The 19,379-nt window shown below is 43.4% G+C and overlaps 1 protein-coding gene across 1 annotated transcript in view; it reads right to left on the bottom strand.

The window, feature by feature from the left end:
* Positions 1–19,379, bottom strand: part of il17rd (interleukin 17 receptor D) — a 31,715-nt gene that overhangs the window by 9,599 nt on the left and 2,737 nt on the right. Inside the window, exons 2-3 of the mRNA XM_071493470.1 lie at positions 7,246–7,306; positions 2,377–2,499 (exon numbers count right to left, since the gene is read on the bottom strand). Coding sequence (XP_071349571.1) covers positions 2,377–2,499; positions 7,246–7,306 — 184 coding nt within the window. The remainder of the gene's footprint in view (positions 1–2,376; positions 2,500–7,245; positions 7,307–19,379) is intronic.

Below are 19,379 nucleotides of genomic sequence, written 5' to 3' on the forward strand. Positions count from 1 at the left end.
TCTCCTCACCCTCTGCTTCCTCTCCCTCCTTCCTTTCCTTCTTTTTCTCCCTTGTCATTTCCTTTCTCCTTTTTTCTTCCTCCTCTCCTTGCTTCCTTTCCTCCTTACTTCTCTTCTTCCGCTCTCCTCCTCTCCTGTCCTCGTATCATTTCCTTTCCTCCTCTCCCAGTTTTATTTCCCTCTGCTTCTTGTTTGGTCCCATCTCCACCTGTCCTCTCCTTGTTTCCTTTCCTATCATCTCTTCTCTTTCTTTCTTTTCCTGACCTCCTCGTTACCTTTTCTCTTTTCCTGTTCCTGTTTCCTTGTCATTGCTTCTCCTTGTGTTCTTCCTCTCCTCAAATATAATTTCTCCTTCTGTCCTCTCTCCTTTTCATTTCCTTTTCTTCCTCTTCTTACAGTTTCTCCTCTCCTTATTTCCTTCCTTTCACTCTCCTTCTTCCCTTTCCTCTACTCCGCTTGTTACCTCTCTTTGTTTCCTCTCCTCCTCACCTTCCCTCCTCTGTTCTGCTCTTTTCATTTCCTTTCACCTATTCATCTGCTTGTTTCTTTTCCTCAGTTCCTAACCTTGTTTTTTTTTCCACCTATCCTTGTTTTCTTTCCTACTTTGCTCTCCTCTCCTATTTTCCTCACCACCTCCTTTTTGTTTCCCTTCCCCTTGTTTTATTTTCTCTCCTCTACTCTCCTCCTTCTTTATTCTTCTCTCCATTTGTCCTCTTCTTGTTCCCTTTCCTCCCCTACACTCCTTTCCTTTCCTCTCCTCTTCTTGTCTTTTTCTTTTCTCCCCTCCCACATCTCTTCTCCTCATTTCCTTGTTCCCTCCTCTCCCCCCGTGATGTTACCTTACATCTCCTCCTGACCACTATTGGTTTCCTTTCTTGCCCTGCACTCATTGATTCCTTTCCTCTTTCCTCCCCCCTCTGCTCCCCACCCTCTCTCCTTGTTTCCTCCCCTCCTCTTCTCTGCCCTTTAAAAACAGGTCTGTCTTGTAATTACACCTTTACATCCACAGGACATGTTTTTCCTATTAGAGAGAGAGAGAGAGAGAGAGAGAGAGAGAGAGAGAGAGAGAGAGAGAGAGAGAGAGAGAGAGAGAGAGAGAGAAGAAGAAGAGAGAGCAGCAGAACAGGTTTTTCTGTCTTGAGGCAGATTCTGTCTTGAGGCAGATTCTCTCTCTCTCTCTCTCTCTCTCTCTCTCTCTCTCTCTCTCTCTCTCTCTCTCTCTCTCTCTCTCTCTCTCTCTCTCTCTCTCTCTCTCTCTCTCTCTCTCTCTCTCTCTCTCTCTCTCTCTCTCTCTCTCTCCCTCACATTTGAGTCTAATTCATTTACCAAAAAAGAGACAAAACACACTATTAAGTTAAAATTGAATTTAACTGATAACATTTTTTTCCCCAAACTTTCTATAAAAATCGTGATATCGTGTCGACATGATTGCATCACATCATTTCTGCAGAGTTTGTCAGCTGCACATCGACGCTGCCAGTTTCCTGTTCTACTGGATACAGATCATGTGACCGATGAGGCCCCTGAAGGTCACTGAACTCACTGTCATGTTCATGAAACCAGTTTGACGTTTGCTTTGTGACGTTGAGCCTTATCCTGCAGGACGTAGCTGTTAGAAGTTGGTAAATTGGGGCCATAACGGAGCCTGACATGGTCGTCTGCTGTTGTAGCTCATCCACCTCAGGGTCGGATGTGCCGCCACAGCTAAAGAGTGGTTATCTGAGTAACCTCAGATCCAACCAGTCTGACCATTCCCCTCTGTCTTATCTCATCGACATCTCCATCCACGGACCTTCTCACTGTTCTGAGTAAAGACTGTAGAGTCTGTTGTGTGTGAGAATCAGACTTACTTATTTTTTTTAACCAAACACAAACATTTTGGGGAAAGAAACAATTTTGGAAAAGTTTTGTTTATCTGTAAACGTCGAGGAGACGAGGACGTTAGTTTGACTGAGTGACACAAGTGACATCAAACATCGTGGAAGATTTCTGTCTCTATGTTAGAAAACAACAGGTGGGTTTGAGCGAGCGAGCGAGAGAGAGAGAGAGCGAGAGGTTCACCTTACACTGAGCACACGCATCAACACATTCCTTCACGGTCAAATCGTGGTATTGTTGTGTGAGATGTGATCCTCTCTCTCTCTCTCTCTCTCTCTCTCTCTCTCTCTGGCTGATCAAAGGGACGCACGCACGCACGCACGCACACACACACACAGAGCTGGGTAATCTTACAGATATGAGCACTTTGAAGGTTTTACTCTCCTGTTCCTCCTCCCTCACTTTCCTTCTCTCTTCTCTCTCTTAATCTGTCTCTCGACAGAACCACAGACGCACAGTCAGACAGGTAAACAGACAGGTGAACAGTCAGGCAGTTACCTAATGGACTTGCAGACCAGTGGACGACCACGGCGGCCTGGTCCTCACAGGCCAGGTGACTGAAGGAGACATTGGTGACCTCATGGATCACATGTTTCCCCAGTGGGTAGTTTAATGAACAGTCTGCAGGGCGAGAGACATGGACAAACAGAGAGAGAGCGAGAGAGAGAGAGAGAGAGAGAGAGAGAGAGAGAGAGATCAACAATAGCACATATGACAAATTATTATTATTCAATATTACATGTTTCAACATGCTATTTCATTATTTAAAAACTGTTGTACACACGTTGCTATTGCAGCATTTTCAGTGTCAACTATGACAAACACTGAGACAGAGCTGGAAACGTCTGAGGAGAGAAGAAGTCAAGTACGTGGCCCAGAGGTAAATGAACTGTACACACGATAACTTGGGGGTAAATATGGGGTTCAGTATCAGTAAGGACACTGACTGGAGGAACCTCTGAACTTCTGACCAGTGGCTCTACTGAAACTTTCAACCTGAGAACCTCAGATTTCGTTGCCTTGCAGCTCATCAGGGTGTGAAGTGTTTCAGACTGTCTCTGCTGTACAACATCCTGCAGCCACGATGACAAGGATTATTTATTAGCCACATTAGCAGCGTGGCTTTAGGTTTGGTTACACCGGTCAGACTGAATTTTCTCAACAACTGTTACATCAATTCACTTTTCAGTTTGGGATCATTTCAGTTGCTGTTAAGTTCCTCAATGCAGCAACAAAGAGTTTTGAACTGTTGAGGTGAGAAGGTTTTTGCAGTCAAAAAAAAGTCAAATATTAGCAGATTTGCAGATCTCAGACTCAGATTTGCTCCTTGTCTTATCATTTAACATCTAAACTGAATATTTGGTGATATTTGGGGTTTTAGGAATTTTCGCCTTGAGCTCAAACATTTTGACAATTTTTGATGTTTCACAGAATAAACGATTAAACACTAAACTACCAGCAGATGAATTGATAATGAAAATAAACATTATATATCTTTATAACAAATCAGACTTCAATTTATTCTTTTTGGTGATTACATTTCAGACCAAATAACCACACAAGTGAAGAGATGTGTGCTGATTTACTTGCAAAAAGGATTTTAACTTCAGTTCAATTTCAAACTGATAATGTTGGTGATATTCTATTGTTTTCTATTTGTCAATAAATCTTTGTGTAAATAAAGCCAAAGTCACATGATGCTTAGAAAACATCAACAGTTTGACTGAAAACAGGAAACCTTTCATTCATCCTCCTCCTGTTCCCAACATTTCTCTTGTGAAAGACGAAGATGGAAGGGCAGAGGAGGAGGAGGAGGAGGAGCAGCCAGCCATGAACCGAGGGATCGGAGGAGAAAAGATGGACTTAGGACGCAGAAAGAAAAAGGGGCGTGAGCTCAGACACGACTGACTGCTCCTCTTTCCTCCTGCCAGCCACCTATTGATGGAGAGGACTGAGGTGAGGAGGAGGAGGAAGAAGGGACAGAGGAGAGGAGCTTAAAAAGGATGGAGATGACTGAGAGGAGGTTAGGAGAGCCGTTGCTTCTCTTCCTCTTGCCTCGTCATCATCCTCCTCCGATAGGGGTCATGTTCAGGGCTGAGGGAGAAGGTCACGGCTGGTCGCTCCTCTTCCTCCTCCTCCATTATAAAGCTCCTCTATAGGATGTAAGGAGGAGGGAAAGGTCACAGCTTGTTACTCCTCTTCCCCCTTTCCTCCTCTTTGTCTTCAGAGTTTTATATAAGACGAAGAAGAGGAGGAAGAGGAGGATGAAAGAGGGATATGAAGGCCAAAGGAGAAGTTCACTGCTGGACAAAGAGGAGAATCTTTATCTTTCGTTCTCTCCTCCTTCCTCCTCTTCCTCTCGTCCTCCTTCCAGTTTAAGAAGCAAAGAGAAGCCCTCACTCACTAACACTCTCAGCCCCAAGTGAAACGTTTCCTACTGAAGACGTAAAATCTTTAACACCTCACAAACACAGTTTCACTTCCTCAAACATCTGGGTGCTGTAGTTTTTTAGCAAAATGTTGGGGACTACTTTCAGCGGCGGATTAATAGAGAGCCGAAGTGAAACCATACAACTTCCAATTTCAGTTCCAGAAATAAGAAAACCTCAAAATCCCACAGACGTTTGTAACGAAGCTAAAAATCCAGCGTCAGAACAGAGCTTCTCTCAGCAGGACGTCACGTGACTGGATCATATGTTTAGATAAGAACAGTGTTTTTTTTTCTTTAAGTACAATCTAATATTAATAAATATTTCTTTATGATTAAAGCAAACCTTAAGAAACTCAATTTCCCATGAGCCTTTGAAGTACATGGGCTAAACCTGCACTTTATATTTGTCATAAAGGCCAATGCTGTACTTATGCTGGCTACATGTGTACACTCCATGGTTACGCTCCATGGTTACGCTCCGTAGTTATGCTCAGTGGTTATGCTCCGTAGTTACGCTCCATGGTTACACGCCATGGTTACACTATAGGCTACTAACTACTCCTCAGGATTTCCGTGTCAGCTGAGACACCGTGTGGAGACTAGAAGAAGATCTGTGATTGGCTGCTTGAGTTTCCTCCACATATTTCTGCTGCTGGTTTGTTAAGTGTGAGGACGACTGAGGAAGTTAAACCTTTTCAGTTTTACACAACTAACAAACCTTCTGCTCACAGCGAAACAGTCACTGCAACACATCTGCACTTACACAGCACTTTCCCAGTCTCACTCACACGTCCATACTTCTCTATCACACACACACTCACACATGATGACACATCTGGGGCAGTTTGGGGTTCAGTATCTTGCCGAGGACATTTCCACATGTGGACTGGAGGAGCCGGGGATTGAACCACCAACCTGCTCTACCTCCCTGCTCACAGCACCCTGGTCGTCTCTTATTCAGACATGGGAAAATATCACGACACATTACCTAGATGTAACTCCAGTTCAATAAACAAGTGAAAGTAAATGACACTGATGTAAGTACCTGATGATAATGGAGCTCTACAGCACAGAGGACTCAGATACATCAGGTTTGGACACAGACACAACACTTGTTTTTAGGATCAGTCACTTGTTGATTTTGGTCTTTACATTGGATTTGTTATCTATGAGAAAAATACTAAATGTCTCCAGACTTATGTGTTAAGATTCACTGATCTCATCACCTTCCCTCTGTGACCAACTGCAGGTCAAAGGTCAATCTGCTTTCTATTCCCCATTACATCACTGCAAACAGAGTCAGAGACAGAAGAAGAAATAAGCGTCTCCTCCATCCTCCTTCATCCTCCAACAGCTGGAGTCCAGAGGAAAGGGAGCAGTGAGGTGTGTCACTCCACACACACACACACACACACACACACACCTCAGTACACACACACAATGAGCGGATTGTGATTGTCATGCTAAAACTCCTCGGTGCTTTACTTTGACTTAAACTGTGTGGGTTTCAAAACTTTTACTTCTTGAGTTTTTAAAAAGAGGATGCATCATCATTTCAGCCACATGACCTCTGACCCCTGACCTCCGTATTATCGTGACATAATATGCATTAATAATTAACGAATTGCTTTTGTAGAGAAAAGGAGAAGTGGCAGCGGCTGAAAATGTAAATTCACTGGGAGACCCATAGAGAGAACAGATGTCTGTTTTCAGTGGATAAATAATAATAATTATAATGATAATAATGTTTATTTAAAGGAACAGTTTCACATTTTGGGAAATACACTTATTTGATTTCCTGCAAATAAGTTAAACATGAAGATCAAAGCCTCTCATGTCTGTGCAGGTAAAGTCAGTCAACATAACAATGATAATGAATATAACTCAAGTTTAGGAAATAACTCAGACTTGTAGAGGATGAGAACTGCATTTTGAAACAATTAGTGGATTAATTAATAACTGGATCAGCAAAACAAAGAAGTAAAAACAAGGTTTTCATTTATGAAAACTCTGGTTTCTAGCTCCACAGTTTGTTGACTTCTGCTTCTCTTCTTGATTATACATGACAGCAAACTGAAAAGCTTTTGGTTTTGGACTTTTGGTCGAACCAAACAAGACATGTAGACATCACGTTGGTGTTTGAGAAGTTGTGACAAACATTTATGATATTTCACAGACTAAATGATTAATTGGAAAAATAATTGGCAGATGTTTGGTTGATTGAGTGAAAGTATTATTCCTGCAAAACACATGAACCTGTTGGTTATTATTACACTGTTTTTAATATGTTTAATCTTATTTTGATTCTATTTTCAGGATGAAAACTTAAATTTAAAATACTTAAATCGTAGGTTGATGTGAGGATTGCTTGAAGACTGCACACGCACACGCACACACACACACACACACACGCGCACGCACGCACGCACGCACGCACGCACGCACACACGCACACACACACACACACACACACACACACACACACACACAAAGAGGAAGCTGAAAGTGCTTCTTGCTCATGGTCACGGACAAAAGCAGGAGGCAGGGATCGGCCACGGCTCAGGAACTTGACTTTTAGAGAGAGAAAAACAAAAGAGGAGGAGGAGGAGGATGGTGGAGGAGGAAGAGGATGAGGATGATGGGGGTGGAGATGCAGGGGGTGAGTGGGTTTACAGATTTACACATTAGGTAACATTTTGGAAAATAAAAATTGATTTTGGGGTCTGATCAAATTGTATGATTGTTTTTACCTTTAAAAAGGATGATTTACTTTCAGAGGAGCATGAATCCACAGAAAATGTTATGATGCTGCGACTTTGGGGGAAGAATGTCAGCGACCTACACATCATTGAGTTTAAAAAGTTACTTGGAAGAAGTGCCACCAAGCAACAACAGGGCTCCAACACCTGAATCCAATGTAAACCACAGAAACTCACTGTCAGCTCTGAAGGTGACGGCCAACCTGCGACCTCCATCTGCACCTGCACCGGACTGCACCTGAGAGAGAGAGAGAGAGAGAGAGAGAGAGAGAGAGAGAGAGAGAGAGAGAGAGAGAGAGAGAGAGAGAGAGAGAGAGAGAGAGAGAGAGAGAGAGAGAGAGAGAGAGAGAGAGAGAGAGAGAGAGAGAGAGAGAGAAATTAATTAATCTTTTTTTTTTTTTTAAATTAATCTGTCGCTTATTTTCTCAGTTCACAGATTAAATGTTTTGTCTATAAAACATCAGGAAACAATGAAAAATGCAAATACAACTTCCTCCAGCACAAGGTGACGTCATTAACTGTCTTAAACTGTCTTAAAATATTAGTTTTATGATGGAAGACAAGAAAAAGCAGCAAATGTTCACACTTGATAACATGGGAATAAAAATATGAAGCTTGTGGCATTTTGGCTTAATAGATGACTTGGATGATAAATGATAAATGATGATAGGTATGTGTTGTGTTCACTGACAGCTTTCCAGCATGGGAAAACAGTCAACTACGCCATCTTCCTGAGCTAGAACGAGAAAATAATGGCAGAAAAACTACCACAAAAACATGAACAATGGAGCTGTATGTATTGTTCAGTTATTTTTTGGTCACAAAGTAGTTAGCACACACTGTAAACAAATATGGACGCAGCGTCTGTAACATCACCCACAGGTTTGAAGCTGAAGCAGTGTCTGACTCTGCCTCACTCCTGGAGCGAGACCTCGGTGCATGTCGCTTAGTGGCAAGTGTCCGCTCATCCACCTGTCACTCAAAGCGGCCATGCCCTCAATTCTGCAGAACTGTAAGTCTTGATTTATATATAAATCCACTGTTTTTTGTACCAGGCTGCAAACATGTTTATTTCTGCTGTAAAGTTGGGTGTTTTAATATGAGTATCTATGGGGACTGACTCACTGCTGGAGCCAGACTTCAGTTGTCATTACAGGCACTGCAGTAATTAACACTTCTGTGTTGACTTAATTTTTCAGCCCCAAAAGTTGCCACTTGGTACTTACGCTACGTCCACACTACTATGTTTTCATTTGAAAAATCTTCTCTTTTGCTACGTTTTCACCTCCACACTACTCCAGAGTTATTGAGCGACCTTAATGTGTTGTGTTGTAGTCTGGACGGACAAAAACGGGACATTTGGACACGATGATGCAGACACACCTGATCGCTCCCTGATTGGGTCTTATCAGCCTTGAGCAACACAAGTAATGAATTACAAGTGTTACTGACCCTGTTGTCTTTGTTAGCGGCAATGTTTTCATTTTAAAATGAAAACCTAGTCGTGTGGGCGTGGCCTCAGACTCACATCGATCTGCTGCTGGCACAAATAACAATTAATCCTGCAGGAACCTGATCAGGCTACACAGTGGTTTATGTGCAGCTGACTGACAGCAGCCTCCAGTGAAGCTTCACAACAGATGAACAAATGTAAATAACTTCACAACATTAATGTGAAGGACTGAATTCAGCATTTTTAGCCACAACACAGAAGCAGACACTTCAGGTGCTCCTCTACCTGCAGCTTTAGTTCCTTCTGCTGCAGTAAGTTGACTGTAATGAGACACCAGGCTCCATCGGGTGGTGTCAGTGGTGGGATTCTTCCAGGAAAATCACATGGATTTGATATTTCTGGAGTAAAAGTTGGCACAAAAGAAAGGTCCGAAAAAATACTTGATCTGCTTGATTCTGCTTTTATGCGCCCGGCAGGACCTGGGTATCCTTACGAGCTCCACCCTGCAGCTCCATTTCATACAAAGGACAGAAGACACAGCAGCACATGATAAGTTCTGAGATAAGCTGAGGCGTGAGCTACAGTTACCCAGAATCCCTTTCTTTGTGTCTCCGCACAAAGACGTTCTCATGAGGCCTGTTTCAGCCTCGACTGTTTGAGTCATTTTACAGTTTTGACCTTGTTTTGATGTTGCCCTGCTGTGCAACACACACACACACACACACACACTCTTGTTACAGAGGTGTCAGACTGTGGTCGCACACAACAACCCCACACACACACACACACACACACACACACCTGAAACTAATCAGACAGACCCCCTACTGTGTGTGTGTGTGTTACAGAAGGTGTGTCGTGCTTGTTAGCAGTCACTGTACCTCAACAACTCATCCACACACACACGTTTGTGATTATACTATACTTGTGAAGACCTTCATAGACATTATACAGTCCTGAGCCTTTAAAACAAACCAACATAAACTCCAACACCATCAAAAAGAACACACACACACACACACACACACACACACACTCACACACACACACACACCTCTATCCTATTATGCTCCTATTAATTATATATTACGCCTTCAGTTTGTCTCCCTTGCTGACCTTTGACCTTCAGAGGTTTACATGCTGCTGTGTCCACAGACGTCCCACTGGCACCATGAAATGGAAGCTAATTAAAATCAAGGGAAGCTTTTCACTGACAGCACAAAAAAGCAGACTTCCTCAAACTACCCCCCCTACCCACCCCCCCCAGAAAATCTGGTTCTGGTACGACTTGAATGTTGGTAAGAAAAAAAAAACAGACTGAGGGGCTGAACGTGGAGGAGTCACAGACCAATATCAGGAGAGAGATGAATAACCAGGTTCCTTGTGTTCCTTGTAAACTGTGCAGGGTCTCGGGAGACTGGATCCACACCCAGCTCTCCCAGGTCGACCTGGAGGTTTCTGGACTGTGGGAGAAAACCAGACACAGAGACGGAGACAGAACAGAAAGTTCTGGGTCTAGATTTATCCCCAGGATCCAAAAAAAAAAAAAGAACCATGCCAACAATAATTTTATCGTTTGTTGCAACAGTCGCCAGGTAAATAGTAGAAGTATGCTGTTCACATTACAAAGGGATCTACCAGGGGTGTGTGCTTGCTAGTATCTCATTGGCCAGCGCTTCATTTGCCGGATGACACCACACTGTGTTGTGACAAAGGCTGAGCCAGGTTCCACTTTTCTGCAGGACGACCTGGAGTTTATTCACTGGAGTCCTTTGTGTCTGGACCCCTGCTGCATTAACGAACTGGCCTCACTCCAGTGAATAAGAGTTTAGGATTTAGCACACAGTGCTGCTGAACACAGCCTTAGAGCGTCTGTACACAGCAACAGGATGAAGGCTGTTACCCTGTCACCTCCCACACACAAACTGGTGTTAATAAAAGAAGAGTGAGCAGCGAGAACGTGTCACTTCACTCATGCTGCAGACCAGCTGTGCACACAGGTCTGCAGAGATACCTGTGGGTGATGTGATGAGGAGGAGGTCAAGCATAAAGGTGAGAGATGTCAGGTGACTCAGCTGGTTCACGCTGTTGTCTCTCCGTTTCCGTTTCCTTTAACTGACAGGTTGAGTGCTGAGTCAGCTGAATCACAGCTGCACGGTGGGAATGTGATAAGAAAACATCTGGATTTTTTTACTGAAGGCGCCTTTAGACTCTGCAGCAACGACTGTGAAGAGTTCGTCAAACTGTGCGAGTGAGACTGGATGATGTCAGATTGTGCAACAGCAAGAAACTGTGGAGCTACAGAAAAACGTGCATCACTTTCATGTCTCTGCAAAGTTTCCTTCATTGCCAGAGTCACAGAAACTTATTTTCCTTACGCCTCCATCCTCCTTTTGGTTTGTGTGTGTGGTCAAAGCTCCAGATGAGGCGTCGGTGGACGTGTCTCAGTGAGGACAGGCTGGTGACCCTGCCCACCCCCACGAGCAAAACCTGCATACTTTACAACTGACAATTTTCTCCACAGACTAACAGAGAAAGAGGCTTTTCTTCCTTCCTGTTGCCAGGTGTTTCTCACTAGTAATAATCATTGCAGTTCCTACACCCACACACACACAGACACACACAGACACACACAGACACACACAGGCCCCGAGGCCGGAGAAGACTGAGTCACATCAGTAAACAACTGAAAAGAAAAGAAGTAAAATGAAAGAAAAAACAGCAGCTCATTATCAGAAATAAAAGAACCACAGAGCAGCTGTTGCAGATCCAACACACAGTCGACAGATGCAGACACACAAAGACGCAGGTTCGACAATTCACTTTTCACAAATGACAACAAACAACAGAAGTGAACGACAAATACATAAACACAAGAAGTTAAACCCTCAAAAGAGAGCTGAAGTCCCCCCGGGAATCCCCGAACACACACACACACACACACACACAATCAGTTCCTGCTGTAATCAGACAGCTAATTGCAGGCTCAGTTAGCTGAACATCAACAGTAATTAATCACAGCACTGGAGGGAAGGAAAGGATGCACGGAGGAGGAAGGAAAGGACGCCAGAAAGGGAAGATAAAGAAAAGGATGATGGGAGAAGTAATCACCAGGCCTGCAGGGAAGGGAGAAAGGAAGGAAGGAAGGAAGAAGAGAAGGAGGGAAGAAGAGAAGGAGGGATCTGATTAAACAGGAACTCCTTCAATTACAGCTTTCAGGGTTCAGGGAGCAGACTTCTCCTCTCCCTCGTTTTGTTTGGGCCGACCAGACCAGTTCCAGATGTGGGCCAGAGAACACGGGACGCACTCTCAGTTGACCTTTCATCAACACACTCTCATGAGCTGAGGTAGAAACGGCTAGAAAAGCTGTGTTTGGATAATCAGGATTAGAGCTGGGCCCTGAGCGTCGCCACTGATGCTGAATCAGAATCTGTCCCAGATCCATAACCTCGTTATCTTATTATTTGATCAGAGAGTTCCTGAGTTGAAGCACAACTCGTCTGACCTATTAGTTATTTCCTAGCGTCGCTCAGCCGTTAGCGACAGGCAGGCCGCCGTGCTTTAGTGCCAGCTCCTGCAAATACTGAATCCATTCCTTCACATCATGACATTACATGATCACACCGTCAGTTTGCTGCGATGCTTCATATGAGTCCTGATCTCATGTGTCGCTGGTGCAGCGTTTGTTCCTGTGTCAAAACTAACTGCAGAGGAAATGATGTCATGTTGGACGTGGTGGCGTAGCGTGTTGTAGATTTAGTGAAAACAGCACCAGTGAAAGTCTCATCTACAGCTGTTTGCGATGTGAGGACGTGTTCTGGATTTAACCTGTTTGCTTGTTAAACAAAGTTCAAACTAGTGTCAAGTTTCAAACTAACACGGGAACAGCAGCGTTCCCAAAACGCTCCGTTTTCAAGGCTCGAAAACTAAGGAATAATGTGAACAGGAAGTGAAAACGTAGCCTCAGTTTGAAAACTCCAGGTTGGGCAACAATGGAGACCTTTGACATCGTCACACCTGGTCCCTGATTGGACCTTAGCAGCCTCGACCTCCAGTGATGAAAGCAACATGTGTTACTGACCTTGTTGTCTTTGCAGCAGCTGTTGTTCAGTTAAATGCTGCATGTTAACGCTACAACTGCCTTTGCTCCTCGTTCGTAGTATTTTCTGCAACTAATCAGCTGAGAACACCTGAGAGGTTCCTGATGCACCGGCTCGCACATGCTCAGTGACTGTGAATGGTCAGGTGTATGTGCTTCAGTGTCCAGTGTGCAACAGCTACAAACACTCAGGTTCCACCGTGGACAGAGAACATGTTGTGTGAAGCAGATCTTTTCTACCATAACCGAACCCTTCGCTCACCAACCGAACCCCCACAAGTCACCAAGCATGCAGTAAATTCCAGTGAGTCGGTGTGAGTGTGTGAGTGTGTGTGTGTGTGTGTGTGTGTGTGTTAAGCTGATGAGGGTCTTATTCCTGCAAAGGCCTCAGGGTTAAAAACTCAGCTCTGCTCCTCTTAATGTCTTCCTGTCTCTTACAAACACACACACACACACACACACACCAAACACTTCCATATGGGACAACATGGCTGCACTGAAACATCGATGTGTATGTATTTCGGGGGGGGGGGGGGGGGGGGTTTACTAGCCAACACAACACAACGTCTCTGGGGTCCGACCGGCTGCTAGCGACCAAAACCCCGGGTCAAAGTTATATCTGGTCGATTCAGGTCTTGTAGGGTCTTGTTTTAGACCTTTGTTGCTACCTCAGGTCTTCACCCTTTAAAATTTAGCTTTTTAAAAACACGAACATGACATTAGCTGGTCAGCTTTGATCAAACCACCTTCTTTCTACTGTGCTTCGCCCTGCTGATGCCGACCTGGGAGAGTTAACGGATTATTGAATTTCTCTGCTCGTGTCTGATTTGATCTGTTAAATGATTTGAAAAATCACGTCTGATCTCAGCTGCAGGGGAACGAGCCCAGGAAGAAAGAAGCTGGAAACAAAAGTGAGGTGCAACAATGCAAACTGTGTGTGTGTGTGTGTGTGTGTCTGTGTGTGTTTGGGAGCAGCCAACCAGAGATTTCCCACCACAGGAACAAAGCCTGCAGCTTCCTCCTCCTGCATGACTGCTCCTCAATGACCCCCCACCCCTCTCCTCATCACAGACGCCCCCCCTCCTCCTCCTCACCCAGGAGGAGCTCCTCCACTCCTGCTGTGGCCTTGTCCTTTAAAAGACTCTGTCCTCTCTTTACAGAGAGGACACCGGGACAAACTCTGACTTCCTTTCTAAAGACAGACACTGACATTCGGCACTGCACATGTGCAGTGAGTGAGGGTCTGGTCATGTGACCTGGACCTGCAGTTACCGCCTCAGCCTGGTGTGTGACTGGCTGTGGAGGCCACAAACATCCAGCCCTCTCCCAGTGATCCAGCATCCAGGACGGGACCAGTATAACAGACTGGAAGCAGAGAGAAACTGTTCATCTAACCAACATGTTCCCACACTGCTGACTTGAACGTGCCCGGGGGTGGGGGGTGGGGGTCTGCAATCTCAGGGTTATTATCCATCTTGAGCTAATTACACCAGCCTATCTTTTACCGCAGGCATGATCACGAGATTGTGATTGGACCAAAATAGTCACAAGCAGTTGGAAAACATTAAAATAGAGGCAACATGTATTATTTATAAGACATGCAGTTAGCAACAGCTTTGTGTTGTATGTACATGTGTTATAGTGTTGACTGTGAAGTGAGCTTTCTTACATTAGTAATGTGATGAGAGCTGAACAGGCTGCAGCTGTGGCAGCAGGTTGGGTGGGGGTGGGGGTGGGGGTGTGACACCAGACTGTTCCCCCCTATTACAGAAAATAAGAGCAGCTTAAACAACACAGTGATGTGATCTGACAGACGAAGCAACAAACGTTGTTCCTGATGCATTTCCTCATCTCTCGTGTTATAAACTCTTCCTGGTGATTTCTGTCATTTTCTTTATTTTTTTTATCATTTGTCCAAATTATTGCTTTGCTGCCTGCACAATATTTACATATTAAATAATATTCACTAGAACCATTCAAACAACTGGTTCAGTGTCTTGTTTTCAACTGAAAATACTATGGACATGAAAACATAGCAAATAAATAAATACACAATAAACAGACCCAATATTTCTATCTTAATACAATATAAAAACTAGACCCTTACTTTGAGAAACACAAAGACATTTTTTCATTGACCAAAACACGACAAACTCTCAAATGTTAAACCACTGAACTCAAGCAGATGTAGAATAAATCAACAGTCTAAAATTATGACTTAAATCAGGAACTAAGTGAACTAGATCATGAATCTGACCACATGTTTGTGGTCCTTCAATACCTGACAGCTCGATAATTGATGCTACAGACACATTTCAGTTAGTACCAGAGGGGTTGAGGTTTCATACCCGGAGTAGTTTTCATACATGTTGACACTTTATTTCCTGCCATGACTGAATGAAAACACAGGAGACCCATCAGGAAGACATTAACGCGAACTGAACTCCGCTACAGCTACAAGGCTCCGAAGTCGCCCAGCGGCACCACAAGGGGAAGCTGAGGAAGATTCAGGCAGATGGAGCGTCACCCATCATGCACCAGTTTTGCACAATGTGAGAAACAGCGTCTCGTTCAGAGAAGAATATGTAAATCCAGCCTGGGGGGGGGGGGACTTTAGTGAAGTAACAAACATGGACAAATATATGTTTAGGATCATGTCGGTTGCTAATAAGAAAGCCATTACCAGGAAGTGGCTGATTGGGTTGAAGTATGCATAATATTGATCTGATGGAAAGGTTAACTGTTTCGGTCCGATTAGAATCTGATAAATTTAAGAATTTCTGGAAAAACTGGGTCGACTCTGTATCACCACTGAGATCAGGCTTTGTCCAGTAAAAGTATTGCATCCTATGAACCCCTTGGTTTTTGCTTCAGACTTTGAATTGTTCATTTGTTCACATGATTATAAGTTTTCCGATGTCCTCCACTAAGAGGAAAAGGACTCTGTAAGAAGGGAATCAAAATAAGGAGAGAGAACTGGGAAAAAAAGAAAACAAAGCTGGACCTGTCTTTGTGTTGTTCGGTTTTATGGATGAATATAAATGAGATTATGTATGTTTGTGGTTTGCATCTCTTGTACGGAGTTCTTGTACTACATTGTGCATCTAGAAGACATTATACTGGATGTAATTTGTTGAAGGAACTAGGTATTTTGATATCAATAAAAAAGTTCATTACATAAAAAGAACTAACAAACATGGAAAATAAAAATGTCCTCTGTACGTCTCCAAACACTCACATTTTCTTCTGTTAATTAAATTAATAAAATCAAACATCAGCCACTGTTTTCAGACGGACGTAGAAAAGGCTGAAGGCAACAGAAAACATTATCGGAGCCTCACCCTGGTTCCTCAGAGGACGACAGGGAAGAAATATTTCAGGTTTTATGTAAGAGGCGAAGGTCCAGCATCGATCCCTCATCCTCTGCCTCTGTCAGTCACCAGAAAACACACGTGTTTCACATCGGACGCCCACCCAGCCATGACGCCCTCTGAGGCTCTCTGATGCCAAAAACACACCGGAGCCCTGGAGGATGATGGGATACGTGACATGGTTACAGAGTGGAAACCTGCCTTAAAAAATGAGGAGGGCAGGGCGGGAGGGAGGAGGAGGGATGAAGAATGGGGAACGGAACAGAGAGAGGAGGAAGCTGAATGATTTCCTGGTGCGTCCTCCTCCGCTGAGACAGATGTGATGACTCCAGCAGATGTTTTTAACCAGGGAGAGAAAGTTTACATGGACCTGAACCAGCTCAATCATCACTGTGGTCTTCTCCACTAACCTGAAACTGTCTTCATCAGGTAGAGGGATTCAGTGGTTCCTGTGTATCTTCTGGAGAAACCTGATTATTTGCCCATGTAGACACTTAAATGGGGGATTTCACGTTAAAGTCTGCGTCCAGGTCTGGGGGAGTTCCACTGCATATGTGAAAAAGTTGAAGAAAGCCTTTGTGGCTCCAGAGGGAGCTGTGTGAAGTCTGATAAAGCGATCAAGTGACTTCAGTCGGCGTCGGTCGAGTCTCAAGACGACAAGTTTGAAAATGAGAAAAATCTGTGGGTGTGGAGTCAGGAGGAAGTGAGCTTACCAGACGCTCCTCATCTCCGCTGGAGGCAAACGGCTCAAGGCTACATGAGCCACTTCTACCATAAAACACCCGAATCTGTGACCGAACCGTCGCTGGTCAAAATGCATTTGAGTTAATAGAGACGCAACGTTTTGACAAAGCATGGAATCAAAAAAAAAAAAAGAAAACATCTCTGGTTCTGCTGCATCGATTCTGATCATTAAGTGCATTTCTATTAACCTGCTTCATGAGCAATTTGAAATTGCAAACATAAAAACTTGAAGTTAATTTTGGAAAAACTCTCAAATGTTGCAAGAAAATGTACGTGCTTGCATGATGTGGATTTTCAGACTGTTGAAACACTTTTTTCACATTCAACACCACTGTCACATTTAACTGGAACAATATCGCAACAGCTTTATTCATAAACATCACTCAGTGGAAACAAAGAACATTCACTCTTATGTTTTGTCAAGTTGCTAAGGGCTCAGCTGACTCCTTAAATCAGTGGGGGGCTCTTTCACTGAGTCGCCTTCAGGGTCGGTACATGTGGAAAATCATCTGCTTTTTCAGTCAGCCTCAGAGAAAAGAAGAGGAAACTCAACACAACATATAACGAAAGAAAAAGGGAATCAAGGTGAAATTCTGAAAAATTTAAGGTGGAATGGATCAAAATGTTTATAATATGATGTTCTTTCAGTACCATTACTAAAACATCCAGCGCAGTTCTTCATAACACCCCAAATCAAAATCAGGGCTTTGGACAAAATAAGACGTCACCTTAATTATTATGTCATTTTATAGACCAAATGTTTCATCAAGAATATAATCAGCAAATAAGTAAATAATGAAAACAATCATTAGTTGCAGCCTTCACGTTTCCTGGATGAACTAAAGCCTTACATCGTCCCACACAATGTAAATGAAACCATGAAAGACATCGTGGCAAATGTCTTTCCATACAACAGTCCGGCCATGTGCCTGGGGAACACTGAGGAGACTGTTCAACCAAGAGACACGTACCTGGCAAAACATTTGCTTGTAGCAGCAAAAAAAAGCCACAGTAACACAAAGGCCCTGTTCAGACCTGGCATTAGTGCGTCTCAGGTGATCTGACCACATTCAGCCCAGACCACCTCCAACGTGGTCTGAGTTATCGGGTCTAAAACGTGCGTTCTCACCTGTCCTCAGAGGCGTTCACTTGTCATCAGCTCAGCTGAGACTGAGCATGTTAACGCATGTTAATGTTGAGCTGATCCTCAAGGAAAACTGCAACGTCTCAGTATTGTCCAGGAGGAAGAAATAAGAGACTGAACAAATTAACTGTTTAAATATGGAAAACTGGAGGCGAGAGTGTGTCTACGAGTGAGTAAATTAAAACAACAACTCGTCCCGTTTGTTCTACTGTCACACGTTGTTTGCAGATCTTTCCAGACCCAGTAAACATGTAAAAAAAACTGAAATCTATTCAATTAAAAGTTTAATTTCCTGCAAACGTTTTAAAACATGCAAGTGTCAAAGGTAGAAATTATAAAGTGTTACTCTACTGTTCTTGTAAAAACGAACGAAAAACGAGCACAAAAAACTGTAGAAAAAACAAAAAAAAAATTTAATCAGAGCAGAGATAGGGCTGAACTTAATCTGTTTTCTCAATTAATCGATCAATTGTTTGGTCGATTAATCTGGCTGCAGCCAGAAAACATTCAGTATTTTTGTTTTGACTAATAACAGATAATGAATCACTGATCAAAATAGTTGCAGGTATTTGTTTTTGTCAATGAACTAATCAGTTAATTAACTAATTACTTCAGCTCTAAATATACCGAGCACAGCCAAGGGCCCTTTTCAAACATGATGCAGACACGTAAAACTATCAGAGCATTTATGGGTCACACATACACACACACACACACACACACACACACACACACACACACACACACACACACACACACACACGGCTCTAATAACCTCACACCTGTAGAATAGCAGGTCCTCACACCCCCATCAAGCAGCCTTTGAAGTGTGTGTTTCTGAAAGGAGAGGGGAAGCTGGAAGAGAGAGGGGGAGGTGAGGTGGCTGTGTGTGTGTGTGTTTTTGGGGGGGTGGGGCTGCAGGAAGGAATGTTTCTTCAGAGTAAACAGTGTGAAGCTTCCTGTAGAAAACACTTCAAAGCCACAGAGAGGAAACTAGGATCTCACACACACACACACACACACACACACACACACACACACACACACACACACAGTATCAAAGGCAGGTAGGAGTCATCTATCAACACAGGAAAATTAAAACCCGTAGAGCGTGTGCGCTCTCACACACACACGATCAGATAATTCTCCTTTCGAACAAAACACACATGAAAAAGAAACTCACTTCACACACTTTGTAATCACATCTGTGTGTCACACACACACACACACAAACTTTCAAACTCTTTATGAGTCAAAACTTTTTGCATCGCTGACTGAAGCTTTGTCTTTCACTCTGATAATTGTTCAGTAGAACTGAAACAAACAGTCGATTAACCATGAGTTGATCAATAGACTAATTAATTAAACAGTTCAATAATTCTCTTTCTATTGGGATCGTACCACGGCACTTAAAACAATGTAATCATTGCATTAACACTCAGGAGTCTTTACTGTCCAGAAATAAACATAAAGACAAATAACAACCAGTGAAATAAACGT

This window comes from Trachinotus anak, unplaced genomic scaffold (assembly GCF_046630095.1).
Source record: "Trachinotus anak isolate AG129_WGS33_773 ecotype Australia unplaced genomic scaffold, CSIRO_AGI_Tana_v1 ptg000013l, whole genome shotgun sequence".
Classification (NCBI taxonomy): domain Eukaryota; kingdom Metazoa; phylum Chordata; class Actinopteri; order Carangiformes; family Carangidae; genus Trachinotus; species Trachinotus anak.